General features: G+C 40.0%; 3 protein-coding genes across 3 annotated transcripts in view; all 3 read left to right on the forward strand.

Annotated features, from left to right (window-relative positions):
• LOC140940821 (uncharacterized) overlaps nucleotides 1-392 on the forward strand; it is a 453-nt gene extending 61 nt beyond the window's left edge. Inside the window, exon 1 of the mRNA XM_073389780.1 lies at nucleotides 1-392. This exon is cut by the window's left edge and continues 61 nt beyond it. Coding sequence (XP_073245881.1) covers nucleotides 1-392 — 392 coding nt within the window.
• A 5,342-nt stretch (nucleotides 393-5,734) lies between these two features.
• Nucleotides 5,735-6,904, forward strand: LOC140940822 (uncharacterized). Its single transcript, XM_073389781.1, has one exon. The coding sequence runs from the start codon at nucleotides 5,735-5,737 to the stop codon at nucleotides 6,902-6,904; it is 1,170 nt and encodes a 389-aa protein (XP_073245882.1).
• A 5,698-nt stretch (nucleotides 6,905-12,602) lies between these two features.
• On the forward strand, nucleotides 12,603-13,475 carry LOC140940823 (adenosine receptor A3-like). The gene has a single exon (XM_073389782.1). The coding sequence runs from the start codon at nucleotides 12,603-12,605 to the stop codon at nucleotides 13,473-13,475; it is 873 nt and encodes a 290-aa protein (XP_073245883.1).
• The last annotated feature ends 5,467 nt before the right edge of the window (nucleotides 13,476-18,942 follow it).

The raw sequence follows: 18,942 nt of genomic DNA on the forward strand, positions 1-18,942 counted from the left end.
GGTGCGAGAGCTGGGCTCTGTCAAAAGCACAAGAAAAGTCGTTGGATGGAACATACACTAGGATGCTGCGAAAAGCTTTAAACATCCACTGGAGCAGCAACATACCAAACCAACAACTGTACGGAGATCTACCAGCAGTCAGCAACAAAATCGCCTCTCGTAGGCTACAACTTGCGGGTCACTGTTATCGCCATCCAGAGCTAAGTACCCAGAAATTAGTCCTTTGGGAGCCCACACATGGCCATCGCGGGAGAGGAAGACCGAATACTACCTATATTGACACTCTTAAGAGGGATACTGGGGCATTCGAAGCAAGTGAGATTGCTGCACTGATGGCTGATAAGAGGCTGTGGAAAGATCTAGTGGTTGCCCGCCTTCGGGCGACCAAGTAGTAGTAGTAGTACTGAAGTGGACTTTCTGGACTTTCATGCGCAGCAACTTGTATCAAACGAACGATGAACTTCTTTCTTCGATTTGTGCCAATGAACCTCTGCACGAGGAGTTCAGATTACCGACTGTCGTCGAAACCGTGTAATCGAGGAAACAAGGCAAACGTGTATATATATTGTCAAAATATGCTTCGTTACACCATTTCTGGGCATTTGTAAGCACTTGCTAATGTTTTAAAACGACGCATTAAAAATGTCTCTCCGGAAAAAAAAAGAAAAAACACAAAAAGTAGGTGCTGTGGGTTTTGATTCATTTCGTAATGAATTTTTTTTTTTTACTAAAGTGACGGTTTCCAACAGAAAAGCGGCACATCTCTCTTCAGCTTTCTTACGTCTCTCACGAAATACAGACATTGAGGGCCCAGATGGGTGTCTCGATACCGCACTTAAGTTTTTGACAGCTAAAATTGTATATAGTACATTAAGCTTAAGTTTATGTTAGATAAAAAGTTAGATTTTCAGTGTTTAAGCATTGAACCCTGGCAGATATAAACGATACTGTGTAGTTGTGTGCCTATGGACAGTGTGTAGATATATTCATAACTTTATAGAGCTATTGTTGGAAATAAACAAACCCTATTTTAGGAGAAACAGACGTCACAATGAAGAGCACTTAAAAAACTACTATACTTGACATTGCATTTTTGAATTGAAAGAATCATGAACTTGGACAGCAGTTCTTCTTTTCTTCCCTGCTCTCTCTCTCCCTGCAGGCTTCTCTTCTTCTGCCATGCCACCAGAGTGTGGTTCCTTTATTTTTTCCCCGCTAAGATTCTCATTAAAATAACTGAAATTTAAGGAATTAAAGACAAAAATCATTTTTAAGGTGGAAAATTAACCATGTTAAAAGGGCATGTACAAAATGTGGCTGTTGATTAAAAGATTGGAACCATTTGTACACCAGATGAAGACAATATTATAATTTTGCAGATCCATAAATGCTATCTTATTGTATTCCTCCTTTATACAGGCTGCAATAAAATGCACTACACCCCCATTAAGCCCAACATCCCTGCCTCCCCTCTTTTTCTGCCTGTCCCAATATAAAACCCACCGGGGATTGGTGTAAAAACAGTCTATGATATAAATAAATACATTGCACAGTTGTACCTATTTTTCCAGTCTCTTCTGTTGATGACTGGTCTTCATTGATGGAATGTTTGGCAATGTCCTCGTGTCCTTTTTTACAGAACATATATAAAAGAAGTATGTGGAGAATATCCTGCAAAATCATCAAAATGCTTTGTAAACAAAACTCTTAGAGTATACTTTTAACACAGAAATATTATCAGAAAATAACACATCACACAAAAATAGCTTCAGGCTTGCCCCAGAGGTCATTTTATTTCCAGTGGCTACAACTCACTTCTCCAGATCTTCGAAAATACCAAGTCATAATTAAGTTGTTATAGTAAAAAGATAAAGAGTATGGGCACGAGGCACGAGGCGAACTTTCGAAAATAGATAACGTCACTCTACTACATACGATCATCATGGAGCGCACGAAAATATAGTTTTCAGGTTGATACACTGAGGATGCGTGCAAATCATCCCATTGCCGAGTCGACAAAAAATAACATCAACTTTTCATGAAAATCTGTATGGCTTTTTACGGTTGTTTGGTTTTAACATGCACATCCTGAAGTATTTTAGCTAAACACATTTAGCATACATTCTTCTGGTTGATGCCAATCGATCCATGTCCGTTAAAAAATCCATCGCGATTAGCAAGATAACAACCTTAAACGTTATTTAATATGCCACAAAGTTAGCACCTACCGGCATTTCTTGCAACTTCCATACCATCGGGGAGCAGCTTTTGTAAAACACAGACGTTTAAACTTCAAAATTGTGACCAGGGGTAAAATTGTGGTAAAATCAGGGGTATTTTGCCAATATTGGCTAGGCGTTCTATCGCTCGCTCTCCCCCAGACTTCGGACAACGGTTCAAGAGAGAACGCCTAGGGACTAGGCTGCTCCTCATACATTGATTCTAGAGAAAAACAAATTTGCATGATCAAAATGGAGGGGTAATTATGACCCTTCATAAGGCTACAGGAGAATTGTTAAATTATGTACTAAGTCATACATGCTGTAGAGCTGAAAACTATAACAACCAAACACTACTCGCCTGATCTATGTTTACTTTTTTTCATCTTTTATCGAAGGGGCCGGGATACACTTTAAAAATGAACGAGTTAATAAAATTACCCTTTACAAGCATTTTGTAGAACAAAATTTATAGAAGCAATATCAGATGATAGACCACACATTTTTCATAGGAAACTTAAGTGCACAAGGTATACCAAGTAAATACAGTTTCCATGTAATAAAAATTACCTTATTCACAACTTATTTATTTAAAGATTTACTTAGCTGCACATCACCACAGCAATCAAATTCACTTCTTAGAAGAACAGCTAGCACAGAATAATGGGGGAGACATGGCTAATGCTGCGAGGGAGGGGAAAGCTGCAGTTGGCACATTCTACGTATATCTTGCGTTTCTGATTTGTTATCAAGCACGTGATACTGAATTATCCACTTTGCCAAGTACGGTGTTAAGGAACTTTGGACAATATGTTACCACCCTGGTGTACCTCAATTCATCTCTCAATCCTTTGATCTACTCCTGGAAGATGAGCCGTATTCGACAAGCTATCATGGAAATACTAAGAAACATATTAGGGACTGTGCAATAATTATCAGGAGGGGGCGCTGAAAAACTAGAGGGGGGGGGGGCATTACATAAAATTGCTGCCAAGATAGGGGGGCTCAAAGTAAAATCACTCATTTGACGGAGGGGGGGGGGCCTTAAGTTTTATTCGAAATGTAAATAAAATTAAACACAATAAAAGATTCTCAATACACAAGAATACAGGCATCATGATAGACTGTAACAAATGTCAACACAAACAGCTGTTAAACGATTATTGAAAATATTCTATCAAAATGAAAAGCAGATTCACAACTGATCAATTTTAACCCGTCTTCTAATTAATTGAGCTGATCCTATGTAAAGCAAAAATCATGAACTTGTTTTTCAGCTTCCCCCATAAAACAATGAGAATCAAACAGATCTCGTAGACAAGCTTTGTCGGTTTTTGATGTGAATAAAAGCAATGTTTCTTCATCGACTGAATCGATTTGCTGAATTCCATATATATGTGGCTCATAACAAAGTTCAACAGGCTCTCCTCCCAGGGATCTAAATATAATGCAAGCTCTTTTTCGTCTGTTATTTGAAGCGTTCAATCTCCCTTTCTTTGATTTTTTTTCTCTGCTCCTTTCTCTTTCTGGCTTCAGAAGTTTTAGATTTTGAGCCAGTGTGGTAAGCACCCCGGTACTTAGCAAATGCTTTGTCTAAATCTTAAATGAAGCGATCAACATCCTTCTCGATACTAGATGTTACATAATAACGTTTGTCATTATTGAAGCTGTGATGGCAGCTCAGTCCAGTTTTGAGTTTACCAGTGTGGTGAGACGGGGGTGGGGGGGTGCGACGTTATTTTTAACATGACAGAGGGGGGGTTAGAACTAATTTTTTGTGTTTTGGAGGGGGGTACTGTCTAAGTTTTTGTCTAAATTTTGTCATCTAGGGAATTTTTAGGCTCGATATTCGCCGCTCTCAGAGCTTACGCTCATTTCCCGAACAGCGGCTGGTAATCGAGCCCAGGTAATGTTTTTGATAAGCCGTCGCAAACTGATTATCAAAATGATTATCAATTGTGATATCTATTCGCTGATCAGTGTAAAAGAGCAAGGTTACTCAGTTTGTTAAATTAAACGCCGAAAAAGCTGTCACTAAATGATTTTCATGAATTTTAGGAAATCATCAGAATCAACAAAGTTATGGACACAAATGTCACATAGCGATAAATATTAAATGTCACATAGCGATAAAACTAGACATTATGGCAGACATAATGTAATTTATGGCAAGGCATGATACTCACATGATAACTCGCTAGGTCAGGCTGTACCAGGTACTGCAAATCTAGCCAATTAGGTTATAGGGCGGTGTCAGGGTTAAGTAGGTATATCGAGATATTTTCCCAATAATTCTTCCTTCTCTCCCTCGTCATCAACTCGGTCAGATCTCGAGCAAAATCTTTTCAGGCAAGTACTTCCTTTGATTATATTCTCTTTTCCTCATGCCGCCAATCCGTGTTTTAATTCTGGGCCACTCTTTCATTCGCCGTGTGCACGATTTTCTTTGCCGCAATTTTAATGCGCGCATTGCGAAAAATTTAAGTCTAGATGGCGATCTGCTCATAAGATGGCATGGGATTGGAGGTAGAACGGTTTCTAAAACTAGGCAGTACGATTTAGGTATAGTAGAGGAGTTCGCTCCCAATGTAGTGATCATGCAATTAGGTACGAACGACCTTACCACCATTTCGGCCGTTGCAACTGGCTCGGCAATTGAAGATCTGTGTCGTTTACTTTATGAGTCATATGGAGTGGAATTGATTTGCGTTTGTCAAACCCTTTACCGGCAAGATGCCTCTTCTTTTAACAAACAGGTTGACTTGTTAACGAAGTATCTGAAGGTGGTTTTAGAACCCATTCCTTATGTATTTTACTGGCGTCACAGAGGGTTTTGGCGTTGTAAATCACGTTTTCTTGCTCGGGATGGTGTTCATTTAAACAAACTCGGACATTATAAATATTTTCGCAGTTTGAGAGGCGCAGTTCTTAGATGTGTACGAATTTTCTCAGGTCGTTAACAGCAGTAATTTTTTCCCATGTATTTGCCAGTTCCCTAATTTTAATATTTGTTGCTCTTTACCAAGCCGAATGTTATGCAGCCTTGCCCTTTGTTCACTTGTTGTTGGAAAGTAATTTCCTACCTATAAGCAGGCGTGCTACTTTGTTCATGCACAGTTTAAATATCGTGTTTATTTTTGCGGCTTTGGTTATGTTATTTTGTGCTTTCGCTTTACCATTTTGAGTGTACAACCACTTTTGACCGCCCCCCTTTTTGGGAGGTGTGTCCAATGCACTCGGTATCAGTGATTATGCACGTTTTTTCATGGAACTTGGCTTTTTTCTATACTGTTACTGCTGTCTTATTTATCGTATTTTGTCACTTATATTTTTCAATTTCTTTTGTGGCTACGTCGGGCCTGTTAGGCTATATATATCTTGAACTGCCTCTCCCAAGTGCTAAGTAATTTTACAGACAACAATGGCTCGCGGGGTATATTCGTATCCCCTGCAGTGCTGTTAATTGTCTCAGTCTTGTTTATTTTTGCCAGTTTCAGTAGTCTTTTTTGTAAAAAATGCCTCCGCGAAAACGACCAGCAACTCAAGCTACCGCGCCCACCGCCATTCCATCCGTTCGCCCCAACAAGAGAGCCAGGCGGCCAAGACTGCGTCCTGAGGAGGCGCCCACTGTTCATGAGAGCACTACAACTGAGCAGGCTAACGTGCTTGCTTCCAACCCTTCAAGTTCATCCCCAGGCACAGTGTCCGTGGATGTCGACGCAATCACCGCTACCATTTCTGCCGTAATTACACAAGCAGTAAAGACGGCCTTCTCGCCTGAGAAATTGGCTTCGCTGCTCGACAACAACTCCCCAACGCCAGTAGTTACGCAAGCGCCAACTGGAATTGTTGAACAGGCTGTGGATGACGACGTCCATGTCATCACCAATCCTCAGTCAGGTATTGGAGCAGTTGATCCTTTAGACTTAGTTAACACGGGTCAGTATGATCAAAGACCACAAGTTCAATTCACCAGTGTTTCTGTCCCTCTCACTTCGAGAGTTAGTTCCAAAATCAAAGCAAAAATTTGGGCGAATGAATATATTAATTTCGGGTCGTTATTGTCTGATTCACCTCAGCAGGAGGGGAAATACTCATTATCTATGACACCGTCAGTCGCCGGTTCTTCGAGCCAGCCTCAACTGACGCTTGAACCCTGTCACGTTTCTAAGAAAATAGCCAACATTTCCCAGTGGGTCTCTGCGTTTAATATTTTCGTTTCTGTTTACGCGGAAAGATTTAACAATTACACTCCTCAATTAATGAAATATTGCGAGGTGGTCCGGGATCTGGCTGCAAAGGGGGGAGATTGGCATTGGTATGATGAACAATTTCGTTACGTAAGACAATCGGCACCAGAGCAGTATCCATGGGATAGGATACATTGGGAGTTGTGGTTACGGGCGTCAAATACTTTTCGCAAACCGCAACCGCCCACCAACAAACCACGTTTTCGTTCTCAATTCTTTCCGAAAGGGACCTGCTGGGCCTTTCAAGCAGGTAAGCACTGTTCCGGATGCAAATTCGAACACGTGTGTTTTAAATGTGGTGGAAAACACCCGGGCGGCCAGTGCTCAGCTTCGGCGCCCAAAAGTGGATTCCCTTTCAGTTCAAAAGGCAAACGAGATAGTACATCGGGTTCTCCACAGCAAGCCAGTCACGCCAGTAAGAGTGGATCGGCTTGATTTTTTGCTGCATGGTTATGACAGAGTTTTAAAACAATTTCTTGTTGACGGTTTTGGTTTTGGTTTTCGTATTCACTTTGTTGGTGAGCGGTTTTCGTCTGAGTCTCCTAATCTTAAAAGCGCTCTGGATCAGCCAGTGGTAACGCATGCTAAGTTACGCAAGGAATGTGATGCAGGGAGAATTGTTGGTCCTTTCACAGCTCCCCCCTTTCCCAATTTTCGTTGCTCTCCACTGGGCATTGTTCCCAAAAAAGGATCCATCTGAATTTCGATTAATACACCATTTATCTTACCCCAAAGGGTCTTCCGTAAATGACTTTATCCCGGATTATTGTTCTACCGTGAAATACGCATCGGTCGGGGATGCGGTGAAGTTACTCAAGCGGTTAGGAAAGGGTTGTTTTATGGCCAAAAGCGACGTGAAATCTGCTTTCCGTATAATTCCTATTCACCCTGCTGACTATTCCTTGCTTGGTTTGAAATGGGACAACATGTACTATTTTGATAGGTGTCTCGCGATGGGGCTTTCCAGTTCCTGTGCGATTTTTGAAGCATTTAGTACGGCACTTGAGTGGTTGTCCATCAATCATCTTGGTGCTTGCGCAGTATTACATATTTTAGACGATTTTTTATTCATAGCCCCAAGCAAAGGACTATGTGAACACGACTTAGATAATTTTATTTTGATGTGTAATTATCTTGGCGTTCCCTTGGCCCCTGAAAAAACGGTGGGTCCCGCGACTGTTTTACAATTTGCTGGAATTACGCTTGATTCTGTACGCCAAGAGGCTCGCCTACCAGAAGACAAACTTCTCAAGTGTCGTGCGATGTTACAAAATTTCCAGGCCCGGCGCTCCGTCTGCCTAAAGGAACTCCAATCACTGATAGGTTTATTGAATTTTACATGCCTCGTGGTTGTTCCGGGTCGCGCTTTTCTGCGTCGCATGATAGATCTTACCAAAGGCGTCAACAAGCCTCATCATCACATTCGTCTTTCGCGAGGCGCTAAATTAGATATCATGCTTTGGCTCCGTTTTCTTGACGATTTTAACGGGCGATCGTTTTTCTTAAGTGACGTTTGGGAAACATCCCAGAGTCTTCAGCTTTATACTGATGCCGCAGGTTCGATAGGTTTTGGTGCGGTCTTTGATCGCCATTGGCTTCACGGAACTTGGCCGAACCACTGGAAATCTTATAACATCGCGCTTTTGGAGCTTTTTCCCATTGTCATTGCTGTTCATATTTGGGGGCACATAATGGCAGATAAACGTATCATATTTTTCACTGACAATGCCGCCGTTGTTGACATTATTAATAATCAGACGTCTAAACACCAGGGTATCATGGTGCTATTAAGGGATTTAGTGCTAAGTTGCCTCAAACATAACATAATATTTCAAGCTCGCCATATTCCTGGGTTAATCAATTCTAGTGCCGATTACATTTCACGTTCCCAGGTAACAAAGTTCAAGGAACTTTCACCAGAAGCCGACCAGCTCCCGACCCCTATCCCCGAGAACCTATTGCCGAAGAGTTGGGTGCTAACTTGACAGGTCTACTAAATTCTACTCTCACAGCCAGCTCGCGGCGCCTGTATCAGCGTGCGTGGGTCGTTTTCCGCCAATTCTATGCTAACTTGTACGGTTCAACCAATCCTCCTTTACCTTTACCCCCTACTTGTATCCCTCTTTTTATTTCTTATCTCTCGTTTCGTGAATTGGCCTGTTCCACCATAAAATCATATCTTTCTGCCATTTCCTATGCACATAAGCTTAAAGGTTTTAATGACCCTACCAAATCTTTTCTAATTGACAAGCTGTTGACAGCTTTGAGCCGTCAACAGCCGTCGGACATTCGTCTGCCAATTACACGGCCCATATTGCACCAGCTGATTCGCTCTCTTACTTTTTCTAACTCTTCGGCATTTCAACGTTCTCTTTTTTCGACGATGTTTCTTGTCGCGTTTTACGGTCTTTTTCGCATAGGTGAGCTGGCGTCCAAGAGCACACGATTTGCGCGTTCTGTCGTTCAGTACAGTAATCTAACATTCTTATTTCGTCAAGGCCAAGTGCAGGGGGCAAAGATTACTATTACCGAGTATAAGCATAACGCTAGTCGCAGACCTTTTGACATTTTACTTGCCAAGGATGTCTCTTCCACTTTTTGCCCTGTTACAGCCCTATATCAGTATTGTAATATCAGGGGAACTCGTCCAGGGCCACTTTTTTGTCACGCTGATCAGACCGCCATCTCTGTTCACCAATTCAATGTCGCACTTCAGCAGTGCTTATCTTACTGTGGTCTGGACAGTAGTCGGTACAAGACTCATAGCTTTTGCATTGGCGGCGCGTGCCATGCCGCTGAACAAGGTTATTCTGACGCGCAAATTCGTGCTCTTGGTCGCTGGAAATCCGACGCATTTAAAGTTTATTTGAGGTCGGAAGTTCTTCACGCTAATTAATTGATTTGCCAACGTGTCGAAAGTAGGTCAGACAATGGGGCTGCTACTTGATGGGCTTAGACAACCATTTTTAACTGACCTTTGAGTTGTTAGTTCCTAATCTTATTCATTCTGCTTTTAGGCCGGCTGAATGGGTCAGTCATTGGGCTGCTATTTGGCTGGCATTAGTTCTCGTTTCGTATGACTTAGTTCGTTCTGTTATTATGCCTTTTTGGTAGGTCAGTCATTGGGCTGCTACTTGGTTGGCATTATTTCTCGTTTCCCTTGTCTTAATGTTAGGCGGTTTTTTAGTACTTTTGTTCTTATGCTGGTTGCGTAGGTCAGTCATTGGGCTGCTACTTGGTTGACAATTTTTAAGTCCGAATTTTCCTATCGATTATCATCTCTCTAATTTGTACCAGACGTTCAATTTCACGGTTCAGACAAGGGCTGCCGTTTCGTTGACGTCACGTTTAGTATTGACAAATTTTTATTTTCTTCTTCTTCTTCATAGTTTTAAAAGTGTCCAACAATTTTTCGCTTTCCAGCTTTCACGCGAGCTTTGCTTCTTTTTGTGGGGCTTCAGCCACAGTTGTGTGGCTTGTGGCGGATTTTTGTCGCCCCATTTTTTATTCAGTAGGTTAATCGGTTTACATATATCGATGTGTTGTGATTATGTTAGCTTTGATTTCATTAAACCTGCCACAACCGTGGCCAGATTTATCCAACACAGTTGTTTGTTTATATTTTAATTCTGTTCCTTTTCGGAAAGTACGTGACCGGAAATGCAAGCAGAGCTCGTGCAGAGTTGGGCCTTGTTTAGAACACATGCCTTGATATAAATATTAATTCATGTTTTATGTCCATTTTCAGTGTCTCATGCTTTAGTAAAATTCTTGATAGAATGCGATGGGCTAGCAAGAGTTTCCCTGCAATAAAAACCTTTTCTTGTTAACACTTAGTTGTCTAAAAAGACTTCTGCTCTTTACGTTTTACTTTTTACTCAAAGAAATTTGCTTCTACTAACTCAATAGAATTTTTGAGCTCACATGGTTCGCAAAGAACATAGTAGATCTCGGTGAATACGTCTGTACTTTACCTTCAGCTAAAAGTATTATAATGATCTGAAAATTTAAATTAAAAAAAATTCAAAACTAAACCGGCCTTTTACGAAGTCAGACGTTTACACTTTAAAATTCAAAAAGATAAAGTGAGAAAGGAACAGATCAGTCCTAGATAACCCCACCCGAATGAGCTGATACAGTGCGATATTACTGGTTGTGTTTTTACCGAGAGATATATTTAAAGCCCGATTCCCATAAAACACAGCGACATGAAGGGGAACTGAAAGCGAACGGAAAATCATATTTTGGGGCATCTATCCATTTTTCACTCATGATTGAAATTAAGGCGCCTTGTCGTGGTGAGTTCCCCGTTTTCAGGTCAAAACTGATCAGAAGTGACTGTGGTATTTTTACTCATCTTCCAATATACTAGGTTCTCCAGAAAACGATATCCAGCAAAAGTCTCTGTCAAATGGCAGTGAAACAAAGCACGATAACATGTTTATCAGTGAATTTCCACACAAAGTTGAACCGATCCGGAATTACTCGTTTTTTTCCAGTAAAATCCTTTTCTAAAACGGATTTTCTTTAATTATTTCAAAAAAAAAATAGAAAATAAAGGCAAAGGACTATAGATAAAAGAAGAACATTATTGCCGACAAGGTTTTAATGTTTGATCAGAGTAATTGCCTTTAATAATACAACACAACGTTGCTCCTCACTGAGAATTACAGCTTAGGCAGGTGAGTAAAGGTTTTAATAAGAGTCATGGAAGCAATTTCTACGACCATAGCCTGCGTAGCAAGCGTTTCCAATCGAGTTACTGGGCAAAAGTTAGAGCGGAAGCAAAAAAAAGGTTGAAGGGGGAGGGGGAGGGGAGAAGAGGAAACGCTTGCCCGCAAACCCCACGATTCTGGAAAACGCCCCTTGATATTTCACGGTTCGATTCATTTGTAAATTGACAGCTCGTCAAAATAGAAACATAACGAACAGATTACCCCTGGATTACCAGATTTGTAAAATTACTTTGTTCTCTAATAGAAAACGTTGCAGGCGATTGCAAGAACTGTAATAAAAAAAGATTTATGATAAAAGAAAGTTAAAACTATGAGCGATTGCCGCAAAATTTAATTTTTTTTTTTACTGTGTGGCTTTATCTCGTCTGAAACCTTGTCGACACGTCAAAAATGATTTGTCCGGAACAATTCACTCCGCCGGGTATAAGTTTTGCAGCGCGGCTGCTCTTCAGCCTGTCTCGAAACGTTCTCTACAATAGATGCCGCTAAATTTTCAATAAGCAAAAAGAATCTTTTCATTTCAAAAAAGCTGACAAATCGCTTGTCCATGGCGGCTTTAGCTAGTGTCGAGTACCGATGTTATGATTTATGTTGATGTTATCTCCAACAAACAGTCCATTTTTGCCAGTCGGATCTGCACGCCGTCATTCTCAATAAATTGGCCTTCCCTAGTCTCCACTGCTCGATCTCCAATTATACTTTGAAGACTCTGATCTCATAAACCTTCGCACAAACACGATTCCAATAAATATCAGTCCAAAGCATTTGTAATCGGCTACCACAAATCAGATGAGACCAGATCTGTGACGCACGAAAACAAAGCATACCTGGTTTGATTGATGTTTCGAATGCTAAGTAATCAACACTACCCACACCGCGCCAATCAGAAGCTGCGTTCGTGGGCGAACGCAGTTTTTCAAAATCGTGGGGTTTGCGGGCAAGCGGTTCCTTCGTTCCCCTCCCCTTCCCCCGTCATTCATGTTTTTTTTGCTCTTGTCCCAGCTTTCTAGACGAACCTCGCGAGGAAACGCTTGCTACGCAGGCTACTACGACCATTAAAGTAATAAATGTAGGATATTTTTTGTTAGAAGAACGCCTTCTAAGTATCCCGTTTATCAATTTTATAAAAGGGATTCTACTTTATTGGAAAAAAACTGTAAAAGTAATTTAAAAAAAGACAAAAGACAAGATATATGGAAATCTTTAATGCCAAAAAGGTTTAACTTTTGTTCCTCACTAAGGAGCAGTTCAGGCAGGTGATAGAGGGTCAGTTTAAACAATTTAATTCATGGAAGAAATTTATTTGACTCGTTATTAATACGTTAGCGTTTCTCTTTTATTTTCGTTCAAATAACACACAAAGAGTTGTAAGGTTTGGGTAAAACATTATTCGAGTAATGATGCAAGCTCTACTCATCGCCAACTGTGTCTTCAACGCCTTCTTCAGTTTTACCGCCATCACACTGAACATTGTAACAATAATCGCTCTGAGAAAACCATTGACGATACCAAGAGCTCTAAAAATATTCCTGCTGAGTCTGGCTGTATCTGATCTTGGTGTTGGTTTACTGGTTCAACCTTTGTACATTACACGTCTTGTCATGATGATAAAAGAAAACGCTCAAACTCGAACTTTTGAGATTACTTTGAAATTTTTTTTCTCCACAAAGTGGTTCCTCGCTTCTGCCTCGTTCCTTGGTGTTGTAGCTCTAGCCGCAGACAGATTATTAGCTCTTCATCTCCATCTCAGATACCAGGAACTTGTGACTCAAAAGCGCGTTGTTGCTTTAGTGATCTCGATTTGGATCATAAGTGCGATTCTGATGTTGTTGTCTATATGGATTCCAAATGCTCTCTGGATTATTTTTGTACCTGTTACAAGCGTTTGTTACCTAACTACAGCCTTGTCTTATTTCAAGATCTACTTAGCCGTACGTCACCACAGCAATCACATTCACGTCCTGCAAGCACAGCTAGCACAGAATAATGAGGGAGATATGACAAATGCTGCGAGGGAGAGAAAAGCTGCAGTTGGTACATTCTACGTGTATTTGGTGTTTCTGATTTGTTATCTGCCATCCACATGTTTCTCGATTATCCTTAGAAGCGCTGGATTAAGTACGATGCTATTCCAGTTTGGACTTTATGCTAACACGCTGATGCTCCTCAATTCAACTCTCAACCCCCTAATTTACTCCTGGAAGATGAGACATGTTCGACATGCTATCATGGAAATACTGAGAAACATATTACCCCATCCACACCAGTGACAAAAGAAAAAGGTGAAGAAACTCGGCAATACAGTGTATATAAAAACTTTATATAGACTTGAATGAATACTTCATTTACCTCTTTCATGGCAATTTTTTTCACCTAGGTAAGTTTTAGACTCTTTTCAGATTTTCAGAGCGTGCTCTCACTTCCTGAACAGCGGCTGATAATCGAGCCTAGGTATTTTTACTTATTTATTTATTCATTTATTTATCTTTATTTTTGTGTCTTACCGTACGTGTGCAAACCGTTATCTAAATTCCTTACTGCTGTTGGATAATTCATACAGGTAACGTTGCTCATAACTAAATTGTTTATCGCTGTTTAGTGTAAAAGCGCAAGGTTAGCTTCATAAATTAAACGCCAAAAAGTTGTAACTAAAAGTTTTTCATGAATTTCAGGAAATTATCAGAATCAAGAAATTTAAGTTATGGACACAAATATAATAAAGCGATAACAATGTTTTGAGTCAATTTTTCTCAGCTTAAATGAAATTGTTGTTAGCATGCGATGTGCTAGCACTAAAGAGTTTCCCTGAGTAGTAAAGGGGGTTGATATGGCAAGTAACCAATCACAGAGCAGTATTCTTTTGTTTAAGTTTTAGAGAACAATTCGAACAATGGAGCTCATTCGAATTCAGTACTTTGAACCAATCGCAGAGCAGCATTAGAAATGCCCCTTCATGTAATAGTCAGCAAAAGCACATGTTATAATTTTCGCGCCATATTCAACTTCGCGCTAAAAGATCACGGGCACCCAACGACAATTTTCGGAAAATATGTGTTCGGAAGACGATTTGCGATCTAGAATTTTCGGAACATTTGTTTGAACATCTAAAAAATGGTATAATTGCCCATTTCTAACGGATTTTTACTCTTAAAAGGTCACCTAGAATTTTCGTGAACCTTTTTTGTGGCTGAAATTTTCGAAAAGGTAAGTTTTGATCCCTATAATTTTCGGATCACTAGACTTTCAGCTAGGAAATCCGAACAGATGATAAAATTTCTAGGGGATAAAAATATGCCTATATCTACCGTTTAAATACTAAAATACGTTTAACAATGCTATGTCCAAGTGGTTTTGAACTATCTTCTCATTGGGTGCCCCTGAAAGATGTTTTAGTATGCAAGAAAATGGCTCCCTTTGCCATGAACGCATCAAAAATTGAACGATTTGCTGCCTTAACAACACAAAGGCAGAAAGACCTCTTTGAAGTAAACAAGAACTTAACCGAACAATGGTTTTGGCATTTACGGCGATTGGAAAAAAAGCAAGATAAACGAGTGTTGTCTGCACGCGATGGTATGCTGTACAAAGAATTTTACAAGGTCCAGAAACGGACCCGATTTTGCAGGGGCAAAGAAATTTACACAACACAGTATTTCATCGCAATTATTTTATTCACCTCAAAGAGTATATCATTGTTACACAAGAAATAATAATAATGACTAAAGAAATGGCTAATGGTTACATCATCACTTAATGTGTAGTCTACCAAATTGTCTCTGTAAGTTAGGTCTTGTTCGTAGGTAGGTCCTTTTTCAGATGATACAAATAACACATTTTGTTGTAATCTTCGCTTGAACAAATCGTTCATTTCCAATAAGGCATCAGGATAATCGTAGATATTGCGTACACCAATAATGACAGTTCTGCTGATCAACGTGGGGTTCATAATCTGTTCCTCCCTCATTTCCTCACACCATACTTTTTGAAATGCAATCCGTTGTAGCTTTCGTTTGTTGGAAAACTGACCTCCATAAGAGAATTTCTCAGCCATAGTTATCTTTGGACAAACACGCCACGGGTTGATGATGCAAAAATGTTCAACTTAAGACCAGGTATTGTGTAAAAAAACAAAATGCAATTAAGAGTTAGCCGTTTAGCTTTTGTCTCTTTTAATAAATGACCCGGATTAAGACATTGAGTTCCCAATTCGAAGTCAAGGAATGTTGTTTCTCAGTCATCCAGAACATGTTGTATTTCTTAGCGAAATTGTAATTCTCTGTCTATCGACAAACCTATGAATTACCTGTCGCAAAAACTACAAGACGATTCAGAAAATGAGGGCTCTTTTAACCCTGATCGGATAGTGAACAATCTATTATGTGTTCAACATACAAACGCGCTCTCCGTTCAATATGTTATTCTTAACAGTTCAGTTTGCTCGGAGAAAAGTCTTAACTCTCACCAATATTCTTTGAAACATTGCTCCAAACATGCAAGTCGAATGGAGCGCTTGACCTCTGCTGACGATTGGCGAAGTGGAAAAAGTCCAGCGTCAAAGGATAGCCAGTTTTATCGGACATGTATTCCAACTGACTTATGCGGCTTTGGTTGATAAACTCATCCAACAAGAAAAGCTGAATCACTGCGACGGTTGTGCTATTCAACACCCAAGTCAAAACCAACATTCTTGCCTCATGATGAATAATGATGACGCATGGAAGTATTACCACGATGAAGTTGTGGAACAAATTGACCTGAATTCTATGTTGAACGCTACCGAAAGTTATGCAGTGCTCTCGGCTTCAAACTAGATAAATCATGGGAAGCGTACTGCCAAATATTGTCGTGGACCAGTATTTACCTCGCTTCTCTGGAACTTGATGTTGTCCAGCAGGGTGATGATCTTCAAAGCCGTATTTTATACGCTCTATACTACCGACCAAATGGGCTCAAATGGAAGGATTTCAGTGATCAAGAAGAAACAATAGAATGTCCTGATAGAGTCGTGAGAAAAGAAGAACTCCAATGGACCTTGACATGATAATTAATGACATTCAAAATAAGCTTTGTTTCTAAAAGTAATAAAATTTCTTCATGATGACTAAAATTTTGAGTCGGTGTGTGTTTGTCTCTGTCTTTGTCAAGACGGGGCTTTCGCTGTCTTTGCTTCGGGTCGACTTTTCTCTGTATCGCATTGTATATGAAGAGCTTTCCTTTATGTGTAAAAAAATGTCATTTGTTCATAGTTTGTAAATAACTATGGTTTAATATACTAAACACGGTTTGTTGTCTGTCTAGCCGCGCGCGCGTGTGTGCGCCACGCGCGATTCAATCACCCGCGTAAAGGAAAAACACAGTGATACACAAGGCCCTTGTGGCCCCTGTGGCCCCTGTGGCAATAGTCATAAACTTCGTGTCAACCAATGGACCTTGACATGATAATTAATGACATTCAAAATAAGCTTTGTTTCTAAAAGTAATAAAATTTCTTCATGACTAAATTGTGAGTCAGTGTGTGTTTGTCTCTGTCTTAGTCAAGATGGGGCTTTCTCTGTCTTTGCTTCGGATCGACTTTTCTCTGTATCGCGCACAAGCCAAAACATTGAAAGTGTCTTCAAGTGAAATGGAAATGCTTCAACAAAAATTTAAAGATCTGCCGGGTTCGAGTCTAGAAAGGTTGAAAAAACTCCACTCTGAGGTCTTTTCAAAAGTAAACTGGGGACGATTGGTGGTATTTTTGAACTTCGCGGATCAGCTAGAATTAACCGAGGAGGAATGGGAACTACTATTTCACCTTCTTGTTCCCACTCTCACCCAGATTCGACAGTAGCTATATAAAGGAGCACCAGGGAGAGAGAAGTCATTACATCTTTTATCGTTCAGGTAAACACTGGTGATGGGTTGCTGTCCGCCATCATCCACTTTTGGTTTTGAACACATTTTCAGTCGCATACTTTGTGTATTAGCTTTCTGCGGTGGTAAAGTGGTTGTACAAAACTCGGAATTTTGTGATGGAGAAAAAACTAGCCAGCATCTACCTCGACCCAAGTCAACCCGCAAGTTTCGGTGGTTTAGATGCTGTTTACAGAGCAGTCAAAGAGAAAGGAAAAAACAAGATATCGCGTAAACAAGTCCGAGATTGGTTGAGTCAGCAAGATGTTTATACTCTTCACAAACCCGCGCGAAGACGCTACAAGAGAAGTCGAGTCATCGTTTTTGGAATAGATGAGCAATTTCAAGCGGATTTGGTCGACCTCCAAAATCTCAGTCGCTACAACAAGGGCTATAAATACTTACTGACTTGTATAGATATCTTCAGCAAGTACGCGTTTGTGTTACCGTTGAAGACAAAACAAGGTCAGGAACTGGTCAAAGCCTTTCAAAAGATCCTTTTTTTTTTTTTTTTTTTTTTTTTTTTGTTTTTTTTTTTTTTATTTGCTTTACTTAACCCAATAATTACAATATTGAACACTGCTTACATTGCTTACATTATTTACAACATTCATACCATACTTACAATACTGACAATACTTATTGCTTACATTGCTAACAATACTACTGTTTTCAAACATTATTACATTTCGTATGCTTCAAGTACACAGTTGCATCGGAAGAAACTTATTTAAGGATAGTTGGCGTTATTGAGGCAGGATAAGCTACAGATGAAAGACATAGAGAATATCAGGGGGCGTTGGGAATAGCGCCATGGTAGAAACGATAGTTTCTACGTGATGTCGTGTAGGAATGACCATTGTTTGGGCAGAACATTGTTTGCTTCTGCTTGTGCTTGTATGTTGTAAATTGTCTTTAGGTGTTTGAGAAATCCTTGCAATAGAGGTATAGCTTCTTTTGTTTTGCAGAGCCAGATATAGTGCCTGGCAATAAGAAAACAAAAGTTGATCTGGCGTTGAAGTTTAGAAGAGTCTGATCTCAGGCCTAGTGAAACAGTCATGTCTGCAGAGTAACTATCGGGAATAATTTGGCAAAGTTTTAATCGCGTTATGATGCTCTCCCAGAAGAGCGCCGTTTTGGGGCAGGACCAGAAAAGGTGTACGAGTTTTTCTGGTTCTTTTTTACAAAAGGAGCAGTTGGAGTTTTCTTTTACTCTTATCTTAGTTAAGAAAGCGTTTGTTGGTATTCTTCTGTGCAGCAATTTAAATTGAAATTCCCTGAGTTTTATGCTTTTTGTGATTTTATGAGCTAGCTGGTAGGTCGCACCCCACGTTATTTCGTTTTGACCTAAGTTGCAGTCTTGATTCCATTTTTGCTGGCTTGTAGTAGGGGGGGCACTTTTCTTTGTAATTAATTTGTCATACACCAACTTGCTTGCTTTTTGGGCTTTCATTAGTTTTGTCGAAAAGCTTTCGTAACTATTACTTTCGTTTGTGTGGTCACCTTGGTTGAATGTGTTGCATAGCTTTTTAAGAGCAGAAATTATTCCACAGTATGCCAAGGGTTGGACCTTGATGTCGTATTTGTTTAAAAGTTCTGGTGGAGTGAGGAATTTTCCTTCTCTGTTCCTTAAGTGCTTAACTTTTGTGATGCCTTTACGATACCATTCTTTAAAGAAAATAGGGCTGTCGTTAATCCTTACAAGTGAGTTGTACCATATGCCTTGTTCTGAAAGCTGGCTCTCTGATGTTATCCTCTCTTCAAAATTGATTTCTGACCAGATTAGGAGAATTTCCTTTAAGAAACTGTCTTGCGTTTTGAAGATATTAGCTATGTCTATCTTAT

Source organism: Porites lutea, chromosome 6 (genome assembly GCF_958299795.1).
Source record: "Porites lutea chromosome 6, jaPorLute2.1, whole genome shotgun sequence".
Classification (NCBI taxonomy): Eukaryota; Metazoa; Cnidaria; class Anthozoa; order Scleractinia; family Poritidae; genus Porites; species Porites lutea.